At 31.9% G+C, this 16,098-nt stretch overlaps 2 protein-coding genes across 2 annotated transcripts; one reads left to right on the forward strand and one right to left on the reverse strand.

Annotated features, from left to right (window-relative positions):
- Positions 1-4,735: 4,735 nt before the first annotated feature.
- On the reverse strand, positions 4,736-6,947 carry LOC119828335 (putative inactive cysteine synthase 2). The gene has a single exon (XM_038350457.1). It carries the CDS (start codon positions 6,851-6,853, stop codon positions 5,876-5,878), a length of 978 nt encoding a protein of 325 aa, XP_038206385.1. The 5' UTR covers positions 6,854-6,947; the 3' UTR covers positions 4,736-5,875.
- A 5,981-nt stretch (positions 6,948-12,928) lies between these two features.
- Positions 12,929-15,236, forward strand: LOC119840879 (acetylcholinesterase-like). Its single transcript, XM_038367654.1, has 3 exons — positions 12,929-13,099; positions 13,173-14,455; positions 15,077-15,236. The coding sequence occupies exons 1-3, from the start codon at positions 12,950-12,952 to the stop codon at positions 15,234-15,236; spliced, it is 1,593 nt and encodes a 530-aa protein (XP_038223582.1). The 5' UTR covers positions 12,929-12,949.
- Positions 15,237-16,098: the final 862 nt, after the last annotated feature.

A 16,098-nucleotide genomic window follows, 5' to 3' on the forward strand; every position in this document is an offset into this window, starting at 1 on the left:
TTTTTTATATAATTATGGAACGTAATTTAATAAAATAACAATTTTCAACAAAACAGACCGCCGATGTCCAGAGAAGTTATCACTCGGGATTCCAAAATTGAACCAAATGTTAAAATTTTGGAAAATCGGTTGCAAACCCACGGCAAAGCTGTCGATTAACAAAACCGAAAAAAAAACAGTAAAATTGAACCTCCTTTGTTTTTTGGGAACGTCGCTTGAAAAATTGCGTTTTAAAAGCCTATAAAAGTAGGTATGTCGCATATGTTAGTATTATTCATGATATCGTATCATGTAGTGAGGGCAGAAACGGTTTTCGCAGTACATTTTTCACTGTGAGTGATTAATATTTACATTACTTATTTTATTTATTTTATTACTACTTTAATTGCTAATAAATATACGTAATATAATAAATTTCTTTTCAAAATTAAGTATGACTAAAGATTTGATATATTAAAAAAATAAGTAAATGAAAATTATTTTTAAACATTGTTTATTACATCAATTTTGATTAATTTTCAAGATATTGATTTGTTGGTTGAAGGATGGTAATAGGTATGTACTTATCGTGTTTACAAATTATAATATCGTAAGATTGCAATAACTGGTAGATTTTATGTAATCTAATTCGCGTAATAGTAAAGAGTAGAAAAATTGTGTAGCATTTGGTAAAATTAAACTCATTGTTTTTGTTAGAGAATATAATGTGTTTCTTCTAAGTGTACGAAATCTTTTTCAACCTACTTCAAAAAAGGAGACTTCAAGAAAGTTTTTGTGTTTGTCACTTCATTACTTTTGGTGAACTGATTTTTATGATTCTTTTTTTTATTTGAAAGCTGGTGGCCGCCCTATCCTGCCTTGCCCCTATCGTTCCATTAAAATTTGATATAGCCCTTACAAATTGAAGGCGATTTAGTTTTATTATTATTTATATTTTTCTGTGTACATTTATTATCATGAGCATTCACATCATTTTAAGCATATTAGACATTTAAGACAGGCTTGTTACGGCCGATGAACTGAGCTATATATAATATCCGCTGATATTATGATTGTAGCCTAAATAAATTCATTATGTCCACAAGTTTTATTTTTAAATTTACTAAATTATTTAAAAATTAATGTAGCTATTCAATTGATTATCCTATTGATTCTGATGCTCGTGTTAAAAATTTGGATACTTATACTTCAAAAAATACCCATGATTTATAGTAGTTACGTACTATGTCGAGGATTAACTTTTCGTAATGTTAATAAGCCGTTTTTACTCTAACGTCCAACGTCATGTAACGTCTTAGACGTTATGTTGCTCTTTTAAATCTAAAAACACTTGGGATGTCAGAGCAAATCTAATGATATCTTAATCTCAGGAGACTGTTCAGTAGCTTGGAAGATATGAAAAAAGAATATTATGTTATTTAATAAATTCGTGCAATATGTATGTATTATATGCAAGTTACACGATACAATACTTTGTATCGTTAGGGTTATTACCCTTGTTGGTAGTTGGATAAAATACCAACACTTTACTTACATTATTGATAATTTATTACGATCGAAAATATTTACAAAGCTTTGTGATTATTGTTTTGTTTTTTATAGTTTATACTTTTTTGATAATTTTTATTATTATATTTATTTTAAATATATTAATACATAGTTGATACGATAATACTGTGTAAAATTAATAAGTTGTAAACTGTGAAATATGACATATTTATCTTTCTGAGTAGGTACATTAACAACAATTTTATTGCTTTTAAAGATAAACCAAATCTTTATGGTTTTTAAAATGTAGCGATTTTCAAATATAACTTTCTAACGTATTAAATACACAATACATTATATTTATTTGAAATACTGAGTCAATAGCAAAGTTAACCTATAATAATTTTAAAAATTATATGCTACATTTTGTTTTATACAATTGGTAATTCGATGGTGATTACATTATAAATTAATCGAGAATTCGAAGCCGTTCAAGAACCTCAACTACTTGTGAGGTCATACCTCATTGTTACGTACCCATATGACTAATTGTAAACAACATTGACATAAACAATTTTAGGCGTTATCGTTATTACAATTCTATATCTCCTCAACTACAAGTAGTAGACATTGACAATGTCAAAGACACACAACCAGATTAAGTATATATCATCTTTAAGACAGTCAAAGTTCCAACACAAGGTACAAAACTGTCAAATTTAATAAAAATCAGTTCAGTGGTTTTGTCGTGATTGAGTCAAATGCATAAAAATATCATAGCAGAGATTACTGACGATGTCAGTAAGAAGCTTTACTAGTTTCAGTCGCCTCCTCTCACGATCGCGTTCCCGGACATAAGTGTTTGGTTCCTTGTTTCTAAGATTTCACCATATGTTCGTTCAAATCGGATTTTCACTACGTTACACATTATTTCCTTGCATGAGTTAACTATAATCTTATCTTAATATCCCGTTCCAAACATGGCAATGTGGCAATTACCTCATACGAATTGTAAGAGATCAATTAATCATCCCTCTCCATGTAAAACCGAGTAACGAAGCCAAAAGAAATTAAGTCTATATAAGAATCACCTTCGTTCTTGGGATGACTGTTGAAAAAAATCTGTCAGATTAACCCATTATCTTGAAGAAATGATACACTTATCTTAAGCATCGGGCTGATAACTAGCCCGGAACGAATCGGTCGTGTAATCTATTGCTTATTCGGGGATATAATGGACATTATCTCTATTAATATAAATTTTAAAGTTTCTCTGTCCATCATATTTCTTTTTCATGTCTGCACCACTAATCTCGGTAAGTAGGTAGATCGAGACCCGAGAAATCACATAGGATAGTTTTTATCTCGGAAAACCCACGGAAACGTAACGTTAAGTAGTTCATAGGATTATTTTCAGATTTACAATTGAAAAAAGAACCTTACTGGTTTTATGTTAATAAATCTGTAAAATTTAAACATTTAGGCATTAAATTGGTATTGAATGACTTTAACATGAGAAATTTTTAAAGAATAGAAAATATCGATTACGAAGCGAAGGTGGATTCAAACTTCTAATCCAATACCAAATGGTATAAAATTAGAATCTTTCGCGCCTGTTGTATAAAGTTAACAAGAATCTAACCAAACATTAATGATGAACTCACCTCGTGATATGCACAAGCCTTATAAATATAATTTAGAGGGAAGTTGTCACTTTATTTGCGACACCTGTGTGTGTGTGTGTGTCTTGAGTGGACTAGGCCATATTCTATTTAGCTTTTATCCAAGGTTAACTCGGTCGGAATCGATATAACCTAAGAAAAAATTCTACTCAACGGAAAAATACTAAATTATAAGTATATGCAAGCTGTATTGCGCGGTATTATCCTTCATTATGGTATATTAATAGATGGTACATAATCAACATTACTGTCATGTACCATCAAAATCCATTCAGTGGTTTTCGTATGAGAGTAACAAACATACAAAAATCCATCCTCATAAAATATCAGTAGAGATAAGTACAGTTCAGCACACTCTTCTAGAGATCCGAAAACGACTGAATAATATTTTTTAAGTGTTAAAAGCCGTATTGTAATTCGTATTGTAATTCGTATGATAGACTCATAGCCAAACATTTAACATAAAAAGGCAAAGATAATTGTTTGATTGATGTTCTTTATCCCTCAAGCGACTGTTGCTAATCAAATCGTCCCTTTAATTAGCGGAACGAACCTTCCAATTTTGCTGTTTTTGCAACAGACATGCCTAGAGCCTTTAAAAACAGCCAAAATTAGATTGCCAAATTACCAAACGGAATTCACAAAATGGGACGGAATGACTATATAACAAGCGAAGGCGTATTTAATTGCCAACACCTGCGAGAATTAAATTTTGACTAATCCATCTTATCTTACGAAATAGTTACCTAGTTATGTGAAGAGCGCCTGCAAAATGTTAAAGCGAAGATATTATTTTGTTTGTTATTCACCGCTGTGTTTAAATTCGCCGACGGCTATAATTTGGGGTGTTAGAAGTCCATTTGGGGCCGTTTATAATTGAATATAAAAAAAGATAAAACCAACACCATTGAACTTGGTCGAAAGAAATTTTACCTAACAGAGTATAAGTAGGTACGAATATTGAATATTTGAGCACTTTTAATCAAATTTTTTATGCTTGTAAAATTGTTTATTTATTATTACTTTTTTTTTACTGTTTATTATATACTTACCTATTCCATGATTTTGGGATAAAAGTTTTACAATTATATAATTTCGTAAAAATAATATAGCTGTTACAATTATGACCATTACGTCAAACTAATAATATAGAAGAATGTGATTTTATTGGAAATAAAAGAGAATATGACAAAAATTAAAGGAAATAATTTATTGTCGAACGGAGATCGGGAAGTGGGCGGGGAAATCATATGAGTGTATAAATGTTTTGAGTTTGAGTTTGTGTTAAAAATCGGTTCAAGGATTTTCTATATTTCCGGCAAAACTGCTGTGTTTTACCCATATAAAATAATTAAATGACAAAGTTGTAGGTGTATTAAAGAAATTATAGGTACTTCAGTTCTGAACTAATAAAAATTATAAATAAAAAATATTTTATTATGTTTCTTATAAAATATTTTTAATTAATACAAAACAATATTTATCAACAATATACGAATTAGCAATGCAATTTTCTGATAGTTAGGACAATGGAAATTCATTGTATGTCATGTAAATACACTCTCATATTTTACAACCACTACTCAAAACTCAAGTCATATCATTTCTTAAACATAAAAACATAAATAGCTATTTATGTTTAAGCAATAAGGTCATTATTTATGAATATACTATTTCATGGTGCATGATGTTATAATAGTCTCAAAAAATATAGAAATATGATATCACAAAAGTACGTAGTACATAATAAAATAAAAAACATGATTCGGCAAATTAACAAAGTGGCATTGAAAAAAATCGGTTAATACATTATAATAACAAATCAACTTTCCTTTTACTTTATTTTTATGAAATATTGTGATTAATACGCACACATTAGGTACCTATGGACGATATCAAAACTATTCTTTGTAATTTATATTATATATTTTATTTACATTTTTACATACATTAATGTTTGTTCCAAATCCGTGAAAGTGTGGATTTGCTATAAAATTGTAAATTCACACTCAATAATATCCAACGATTATAATTCTTATTCTGTAATCATTAATAACGTGGTTACTTGATAATGAATGTTTTGTTTATTTCAACTCGCTTTACTGATTAACTGATGTAACCTAAAGTAACTGCTGGACTGCTTCTATATTTACGAAATGTATAAAAAAGTTATAATAAATTTACAACTTATTTTATGTTGATTGACTCAGTTTATCTATAAAACAAAATATCGCAGACCTGTACTGTCTGTCCTCCCCATGCATTTGATAGGCACTTGCTTTGTTTTTTCATATTTTTACAAGTAGGGTTATTCCAAGTGTATCTATGAAGGAGTGCGATAACACATTATCTTAATAGTGAGACAATAAAATTAAAATTTATATGCTATTTTTATAAAATTGATATTTGTTATTTTTATAAAATTTAATTAGTGTTATGTGTACAAAGTAATTTTATATTAATGAATAACATTATGATTGTTTTTTGACTTATAACGAAATCTAAAATACAGAAATTGAACATATTTTGCATATAACTATTATCAACGTAATAAATACCATGTAATAAGTAATAATATTTTAATAACAGCAAACGTCACGCTTATCTCGTTGTTATTGATTTTATTCTATTTGTGACATATTTGATTGCATAAATAGAAAGTTATCTTACACTCACTTTATATAAATTATTATTCACTAAAGAAGTTATGTTAGAGACTGAGGTACTGGGGTGTATTTCAAGCCACTGTCATTAAGGAGCGTTACCACCCATGCATCTTCAGGCAATTTACCTGAGTTTAACAACTTAACAGCCGCAGCAACATTCGCACCGCTGGTATAACCCACATATAGACCTTCTTTTTCACCAATAAGTTTCATATATCGCGACGCTTCTTCATCTGTGACACTGAGGGTGCCATCCAATGTTTCAAAATTGAACAAATTAGGAACGCAGCCATAGCCAGAGCCTTGTAGTAAATGCAACGGTTTTGTAATAGCACAGCCCCGAATAGGTTGCGAGCCCTCAGGTTCCACGACGTAGCACTGAATATTTGGGTTTTTCTCCTTTAAAAATCTCGATGAACCGGCGAATGTACCAGCCGTGCCTACTGTAGCTACAAAAGCATCAACGTGGTGGCCAGTTTGTCTCCAAATTTCAGGTCCCGTCGTACAATAATGGGAGTTTGCATTATCATCGTTATTAAACTGATTCACATAATAAGCACCAGTTTCTTCAGCTATGCGTAGACCTTCTTTCTCAGCTTCTTTAACGTCTGCGAGGGTGACATTGCCGTATGTTCCTTCGACTTGCGGTACTCGGACACATTTAGCACCAAGAGCCTCCATGTGGATAGCTCGTTGTGCACTATTCCCCTTAGACATAGTTACAGTTAAGGGGTGCCCCATGACAGAACAGACTACTGCTAGCCCACATCCTTGGTTTCCAGATGTTACTTCCAGTACAGGTTGACCAGGTTTCAAAAGTCCTTTTTCAAGTGCCATTTTTATCATATGCAACGAAGATCTGCATTTTATCGATGCTCCAGGATTCATAAATTCACATTTCGCTAAAATTCTCCCTGGGCCTGGATGTATGCGATCGAGCGCAACTATTGGCGTATTCCCAATAAGGTCTAAGGCCGACTCTTTTATTTCGTTGTGAATTCCGTTCACCTTTGCCATCTCGTGGTACTTACTATTGCTAATGTCTTGATTGGGTTATACCACAATTGATACTGAAGCAAAGTGGCGAGTGTACGCCGTTTTAAACGGTTCAATGCTAAATGCGACCCGAATATAGTGTCGCCATAGATTGAATTCGAATATAAAGATGACAAGAAAACGTAAATGGTAACCAACTATTGATAGTCATCTGAAATATAAAGATATGATTGAGTAAATACTGATAACAATTATTGCTTTATGTGACCGGTTTATCATAAATGTATATTGTTTTAAGAAATTTTATCAATTTACAATGACTGTATTTGTCCGCTTAATGCAAATGAAGGCATAAGCGAAACAAATAGAGCACAGCTGAAATATTTATTGAAGTGACGATTAGTAGTAGTATTATCTTTTTTCTGCTTTTAGTTGTCTGTTTGTTGTTTCAGGGAGCATTTAGTATTTTTAATCTAAATGCTCCCCGAATCCATCAACATCGGACAACAATAGTTTACGAGGGTATACTTTGACTAGTTTTGCACCCGTTGCTTCGCCTGCATAGTCAAGTAGTCAAATAACCATGGATGTTCAGTTTTCACCGCAGAAAAAGGTAACCTATATCACCTTATTCTCCTTACTATCTGCAGACAGATAATTCATATCATAAAGTCACTCCGTTACTACGGAAGAAAACAAAAACGAAACAAACAAAAGTGATTTGTTTTAGTAATGGTTTAAAATAAGTTACTATCCAAAATAGGAAAATTTACATTGAATGCTTGTCTTTCCTATAAAATATAAAATCATACACTAATTAAAAACATATTTTTTAAGGATGGATGTATATTGTATACGACTGTTTCACGAAAACGAAACTGATCGAATCTGCATGAAAGAAAAGAGAAAGAAGTTATAGTCTGGACTACCACGCTGTCTTCTTCTTGCTTCTGCTCCAATACTACCTACATATTTTATTAGGATAGACGCATGTAACGTTTACCATTTTCACGATTCTTTAATCACTCATTTTATTACGATCTTTGTTATTATATTTGGTAGGCTCTTGGGCGTAAGATTCGATTTTCATCCGATAACTGTCAAGCCCAAGCGCGTGAGGAAATTTTATGCGTCTATCATAATTCCTAAGGGAATATTCTCGAAACCTCGTAACACATACAGCATGCCCTTACTATATGCGCACTAAATAAGCAAATTTTACCATTAGTTATTCGATTTGCGTCTCATACAGCTCGTGCAACCTGCTCTGTCAATCTTGACATTGTTAATGCAAAATATTAACACCTATCAGGCATAAATATTAACTAATTATACTTCTTACTCGTCATACTTACTAATTATATATAGGAAAAATACAGAACATAGTGATTTGTGTGGGATAAATTATTTATTAGCTGCGCCGCGTGGTTTCACCCGCGTAAGTCCGTATCCCGTAGGAATATCGGGATAAAAAGTTGCCTTTATGTTATTCCAGTTGTCCAGCTATCTACGTACCAAATTTCGCTGCAATCGTTTCAGTCGTTTTTGCGTGAAAGGGCAACAAACACACACACATCCTTACAAACTTTCGCATTTATAATACTAGTAGGATAGTAGGATTAGTAGGATTAGGATTTGTTTTACAAACAATTATCAATTAAATGGGCTTCCAAACTACCATCATATTATGAAATTTTTAACAGTTGTTATGCAAAGCGTAGATCATATAAGTTATCGTCGTTAAAAACGCACTTTCATCATTTTTCTCTTTGCGGAAGAATAAATATATACAATTTTGGTTTCAAATCTAATAAAACAAATTGTAATAAATGAATAGATATATTGGTCAAGTGCAAGTAAGATTCGTGACTCCATAGGTTCCGTGCAAATAAGCCGTTTTTTAGCCTCCATTTTTATTATTTTTAATTTCTAACAGAAACATAAAATGTCTGCAATTTTCCACTGTATAACTAACAGTTGAAAGACTGTTGATTTGTGTTACTGCCTAGTGACAAACGGATGGACAGACAGACGGACAGACAGACAGACAGATAGATGAAAGGCGAAGTCTTAGTAAGAGCACGTGATAAGGTCCCGTTTTTCCCTTAAAAAAAATATTGTATTATTTTTTAACTAGGAAGCTAAACTGTTTTATCAACATTATTAGTATAGGTACATTGTTGACTTCGGACTTCCATAACGAATGAAGGATTAGCAAATGTATTCAATAAATCTTACAAACAAAGCATACTAGATATCATAATAACATGATAATCATACATTGAAGTACCAATTTTAGACATCACCGTGTTATCATTGTGTGCTATTGAGTACCTACTTACCTACCATATCAAGAAGCAATTTTTAGCATAGTTACATCATTTATATACTCACGCCCATATAAATAATTTCAGTTCATGAAGATTGATGACAATCTTCGATTATTGAATATTTTTCGATCGGTCTCTAATCTGTATGCCACTACAAAAACATGCCGTCGATGGGTTATTGACAACACAAAAAAAAAGATTAATAATATCAGTACATAGTCTGCCTGATAAAACTGTTATTTTAACTCATGCAGTACTGAATGTAATAGTTTTAAGCTATTGTACATATTAACTTTAATTGATTTGCATTTTATCTAGTGTGTTAATAGCTATCTGTATACTTTCCTTCTTTGAATTTGTATGGGGTAACAAGCAGGTTTTTTTTATATTTTTGTGGTATCTAATATCTATGCTTAATTTCTGAGTTCTGACATACAAAGGGGGGTTAAATTAAAACTTTATAAAGTGGAAGAATCATCGCAATTAAGCAATAAATAGATATTTATTAAGATGTCTTGCTCACTTTATCATGATAATAATTAGGTCAGTGAGTCAAGTAAAAAGCTCGTACGTGATTTAAGCTCCAATTGACTCCTTGGTAGGTTCCTTTTCCTCCGCGCTACGATTATAACAGACGAGTTCTGCAGGCTTCTTTTTCTGGTGGCAAGACTAATGAAAATATTGTAGCGCACAAAATCTATCGAAGAAAACGATGACATATGCATAAAATATTGACGACTTGCCTATTATCCCACAAGGAGACATGGCTTCTATTTGAAATATGAGTATGTACGTCGGTAGGGTTACTAATATCACATGTAACTGTAAGTATCTACATTCTCTTTTATGAGCGTTAAAACCCATTAAAGCACCGAACTATCCTCAAATCAGATTACTAGCGCAGTCAGTACACATGTCAACAAATTACATATCATGTTTGCGCCAACTGGCAAAACACACAAAAAGTGCAAATAGCTGTCACCCCTCCGTCACCGAGCTATTACTGTAACAAGTGGCAATTCCGTGATATTTAATAAAGCAATTTAAATAGTACTTGAACGTTCCAAACTCAGTCTTAAAACTAGTAGTATAAAATAGAATTTATAAAAATTATAATTATAAAAAGACAGATAAATATAGACTCTATTGCTTTGCTGGTAAAGGATAGATTTAAAGGATAGCATAGATTTACATTCGGACCGATGTCCTTTGTGCCCACCAGATGTCAACACAACACAGGACTATTGTTAACAAATAGACGCACAATTGCGCACAATACTACGCGTTATTGTATTATGAAGGCGAACGTGAATGAACCAAATGTCGGCTATTTAGTAATTGGTATTACTGTTGCATCCAATGTATGAATCAATTCACATAGAGCAGTTGTGAATAGTGACAAGTGTAAAATCTAGAGTAGATTTTTATTAGATCTATTGACTAATTAATTATACAGATAACTCATAACATGTAAAAATGGTGGGCTCCAACAATTATAAGTTAACATTTACGTGACATACTTTCGACAAAAACAGATTAACATCATTTACGAAAACCAAATTGCAATTTTTTTGTTCTTGAAATCTAAATGAAACTACGTATTATAATTTAATCACCTATACATTAAACATCGAATAATATTAACCGAATTTGTAAAACCTCTGAATTTAAATAAAACCGTATGAAAAGCTGTTAAAACCATATGTGATTTTCTCAAGTCACCACAATCCACTAATCCATTTACTGAGCTTTAGTTCAATTACATAATAACTTTTAGTTTCTTAAACTTGATAGTGATAATGTAAATAAGTATAAACGTAGTGATTTTTTAACTATGAATTGATGATGTAACCTGAATCAGTAAAACCCATTACATAAGACTGCTAGATTCATTCACAAACATTCTAATGAATGGTTTTTACTATTCAAATTAAAATTCCACGTCAATATATACCTAACTTTTAAATTCTAATGGAACACCTGTACTTATGATAATAATTTATAGCGTTTGGTTTCATTTTCCGAATATTTTAAACATATTCAGCTCGTAATAGCATTAATCAATTAAAACAACTATTAATTCTAATTTTTTTTAATAAATGTTTAAGTGATAATATGAGTATAGTAATTTACACTTTTATTACCTCATTATGTCATCAATGAGCTATTATACATCAATGAGCTATTATCAAAGGACTGAGTTGATTGTACAATTAAACGAACTTAATTTAAGTGAGGTTCAATTGTAATTATATGACAAGCTTAGTCAAAGATGTTCTAATGAACTATTTCGCGGCACACAAAGCGGGGGATGTAATACTATATAGTTATTAAGAACGTCTTGGACAAAGCCAGGTGTATAATCGGTAGATAATTGCCTATAAATTAGAGGAGTCTTTTCAAAATTAGAGCAAAAAATGCATAATCACGCATGTTATTCTAACTAATTATTTCAGAAGTGATGAAAATATTTTGCTTTTTCCATATATTAGTATCAAAGTATCTCTCTTAAGAAACGTGAAACTATGTATTTGATTCATTCAATAAACGTATAGGAGCGTAGCGATACGTATATGATACTTGAGCTTCCTTCAAAGACACCAGATTTATATAATTATCTACAACCTGTGAAATGAATTAATTTATCAATTCCAAAAAGAATATTACCATGATACCCAGGACCTACATCTGATAACCCAATCTGGATAACCAAAATATCGTGTTCCCACGGCGCGCACCTGCAAAGCTAACAATGGTGATTCAAGCCCGCATTCCGTCGACGCCTTACCTCGCCTACGTACAAATAGGGCTGCCAGTTAAACGAAGAGGCTTTATGCCTTTCACTAATAAACACCACGTAAAGAAATGTAATATTACCTTCCATAACTAAAAATAATATCTGAAATCTGAAAACGAAGATAAATATATAAAATAACAAACAATAATTACGATTTAAAACAATCGGAAAACACGTGGTGCTGAATTAAACTATGTATTTCTTTTTTTCAAATAACTAAGCAAACACTTTAGCTAGTTGTCTGTTTTAATAAAAAAAAATATATAATTAAATCAAAACGCTTAACTAGTAAAAACTTAATAGAACAAGTACTATTTTGGTTACTTAATAATTATCATAACTGATCGTTTTCCTTAAACTGCTTTCTCAATTCTAACCTCCTGCACCTAATTTAAAATAAAAAAATGAACAATGCATCAGTAACACTGACCACGTAAAAAAATCCCGTGGGCTGAGGACGCACCTGAGTATTTCACGCAGAGACGCGACGGGGCGGCGCCTGACCAGTTTTCACTCGACGTATGCGACAAAATCGTAATGCTTGTAGCTCTTGGAGTTGTACAAACAATACTTAATACTTCATAGTTACTACATACCTCGAATAGAATTAAAATGTTGGCGACGTTATAATATCTTCATGCTACTGTAATGGCAGTTTTCGGAAGAATTCAGTACCTAATTAGTTATATCATCTAAATCTAAATAATAATTTATCAGGTCATGAAACATTGGTCACAATAGTGGATTTACGAAATCTAGGAATTTGCCGGGATTAGCTTCTTAATTATATCATCTTAGATTATTAATTATAGTATCCTTATCTATCTGTACACCTTAATCTCTCTGGTAACTCGTAGATAAAAAATACGCTATCAATCTTCAAGTTGTATATTTCAAAAAACTTTGATGTTTGATGTCGATGTTATCATAAAGATGTTTTTATTCATTTACAGCAGAAGAATCTTCCAACCACAATTTGATCAAAATAACATGACGTTCAATTATGAACAAACAACAATAGTTAAAGTTTTGCAAGGCACATTACAAGGGGGTATAGCAAGAACAGATAATGGTGTTGAATACTTGGAATTCCTTGATGTACCGTACGCTAAACCACCTATTGGTGAATTGAGATTTAAAGTGGGTAATTAAAAAAATACCCAAACACAAGAACAATCCAAAAATACGCTAACAAAAATCTAAATTATTTCAGAATCCTGAGCCGCCACAACCTTGGGACGGAGTAAGAGATGCAACTAAAATAGATTTGAATCACATATCGTGTCAGTACTACAAAATCGTACGAGGTTCTGAAGATTGCCTGTACCTTAACGTGTACGTTCCAAAGCTACCTCCAAAACAATGTACTTTATTGCCTGTTATGGTGCACATACATGGAGGAGGATTTCTTGATGGCAATGGTACCAACAAAAATGATTTAGGACAAGACTATTTCATAGAAAAAAATGTTGTGGTAGTATCAATGAATTATAGACTGGGCTTACTCGGTTTTCTGTGTTTAGATATTCCCGAAGTTCCTGGAAATATGGGATTAAAGGACCAAATTCTAGCACTGAAATGGGTACAAAATAATATAGAATCATTTGGCGGAGACAAAAACAACGTAACCCTTTATGGAGTAAGCGCTGGAGCAGCATTTATTGATTATTTATTACTGGCTCCAACAGCACAAAATCTATTTCATAAAGCAATTCTCCAATCGGGCAGTAGCCTAAACCACTGGAGTTTCAACCATAATATGAAAGATCTCTTGAAAGAACTTCTTCTCGACCTAAATTTTTCTGAGAGTTTTGATGATAAATATGCTATTTATAAGTATTTACGAAATGTACCATTCGAGATATTAACAAAGAAAACGAAGAAGACGGTAAAAGCTTTTAATACAACGAGGCTCTATTTTGGTTTTGTGCCGACAGTTGAAAAGGATTTTGGTGATGGACAGGCAATAATAACTAAAAAACCATACAAATTGTTTAAAGAAGGCAAATATCACAAAATACCCGTTATAAAAGGATTTTGTGATAGGGAAGGATACTTGACTTTAGGTTGCAAAGTAAACACAATCAATATTTTAGAGCCTAAAACATTTTTTGACCTATGGCCTTATAAAATTGAAGACAAAGACATTATTAAACATAGTGCAACATTTAGTACCATGTACTTAGAAACCGTGAAGACTGAGAGCGATGATAAATACGCTGTCGAATTTTTCAGTGACTTTGATGTTGTATCAGGTGTCTGGTTGCATGGGAATATCTTGGCAAAACACAACGTTCCCGTATACATGTATGAATTTTCATATGATGGCAATTTAAACTTTGTAAAGTTATTACATAAGATCGAAAGAGAGGGAGCAGCTCATGCTGATGACATGGGATACATGTTTAAATTTCCTTGTTCACAGCAAGCGACTGAAGAAGACATCGAAATGAGAAACACTTTAACAACCCTCTGGACAAATTTCGCAAAAACTGGGTAACCACCTTTACATTTTGTATAATAAAAGAGGTTATGGTGAGACTAATAAATTTAGATTTATGGATTACTAAGCTTCGCCCGCGGTACATATATAGCTTATTTCAGTCAGTGAAGTTGCAGAGTTGTCAATGCTCTGGGGACCTAGGGTTTGAGGGCACCGAACTGCTCCGTGCAGTGACGCTGCTCGCGGAGAGCCTGGTCCGAACAAGAGCCACTGGGAGTGCATCCATCATGCATTATTAAATGAATTCTCACATGTTAAATCTGAGGCAGACCTGTTTAGTATCAATATTGTATCATTTGTCGCTAAATGTACGGTATTTTTAAGTCAAACTTTGAAATAATTGTTGTCTTTGTTATGTGTTGGTATATTTTGTGCTGTAAATCAAAGATGTATGAAGAATCAATAATTAAGACGCATACTTAAAAATATGTATTTAAGGGGATTAGTTCGCCCGGGGATTAGTAGATCTTTAGCTGTGGAAAAATAACCTTTTCCAAACACCAAAATTATATCAAAAAATCCCTCCGCTGTGCAAAAGTGACAAATAACTAACAAACACACTTGCGCCTTTATAAATTGAGTAAAGATCCTTATATATGATCGTTTTGTTACAGGAACCCCACGCCAAACGACGATCTCTCTATTCAATGGCCTAAATTTACACCGGATTCACAAATGTACCTCAACATCAATACGAGTCTCACCATAAAATCAAACTATGAACCAAAGAGAATGGCTGTTTTCAAAAAAATATACGACAAATACAAGAAATGAAATTATTTACATTATTAATTGTTTATCAACTATCGTAATGTATTAAAATTGTACTACTTATTTAAAAATGAGTATATTTTTTTCTTTGCTTTTTTAAATGCAAGGTAAAATGATATCAAAATTTTGAGAATAAATTATAGACAACGAATTAAATTAATTAATTAATTACCTACTCAAAAACATTTGTACTAACACTAAAATTCTCAAGCGAATAGAATCTTTGTTATAACTGCTGTAGTTCAGCTAAAATCTGCACTAATATTATAAAGCTGAAGAGTTTGTTTGTTTGAACGCGCTAATCTCAGGAACTACTGGTCCGTTTCGAAAACTGCTTTCAGTTTTAGATAGCCCATTTATTGAGGAAGGCTTTAGGCTAAATATGTAACACGGGCGAAGCCGGGGCGGACCCCTACTTTAATTTGAAACCTAATTACAGCCTAGCTTTGCTAGCAAAGCTGCAGGATAAAGTTAATCAACGATAAATTAATTGTTACTTCGCTACCTCCAATTCAATGAAAATTTAAATTATTAATCACAATAATTACAGTGAAATTATTGTAATATTTTCAGTTTTACCACTACAACGCAAAGTGATATTCAAATTAAACCAGTACTATTAAAAAAGAAACTGATAAAAAACTCAAACAGATAAAATTTAAGTGTACACTTTAAATAAATTATTTTAACTTCAATCATACATATTTATTATCTTAATATATTTAGATAAAAAAATGAAAACACCACTATGTACATGTAAATTTAATTTCAAAAATTAATAACAATGTTCAAATTTGGCTCATATAAAATCTAAGGTCCTAAAGACCTGGGTATGCACAATTCAACAATTAACTGTATTTATAAT

The sequence above is a fragment of the Zerene cesonia genome, chromosome 7, assembly GCF_012273895.1.
Source record: "Zerene cesonia ecotype Mississippi chromosome 7, Zerene_cesonia_1.1, whole genome shotgun sequence".
NCBI classification, from domain to species: Eukaryota; Metazoa; Arthropoda; class Insecta; order Lepidoptera; family Pieridae; genus Zerene; species Zerene cesonia.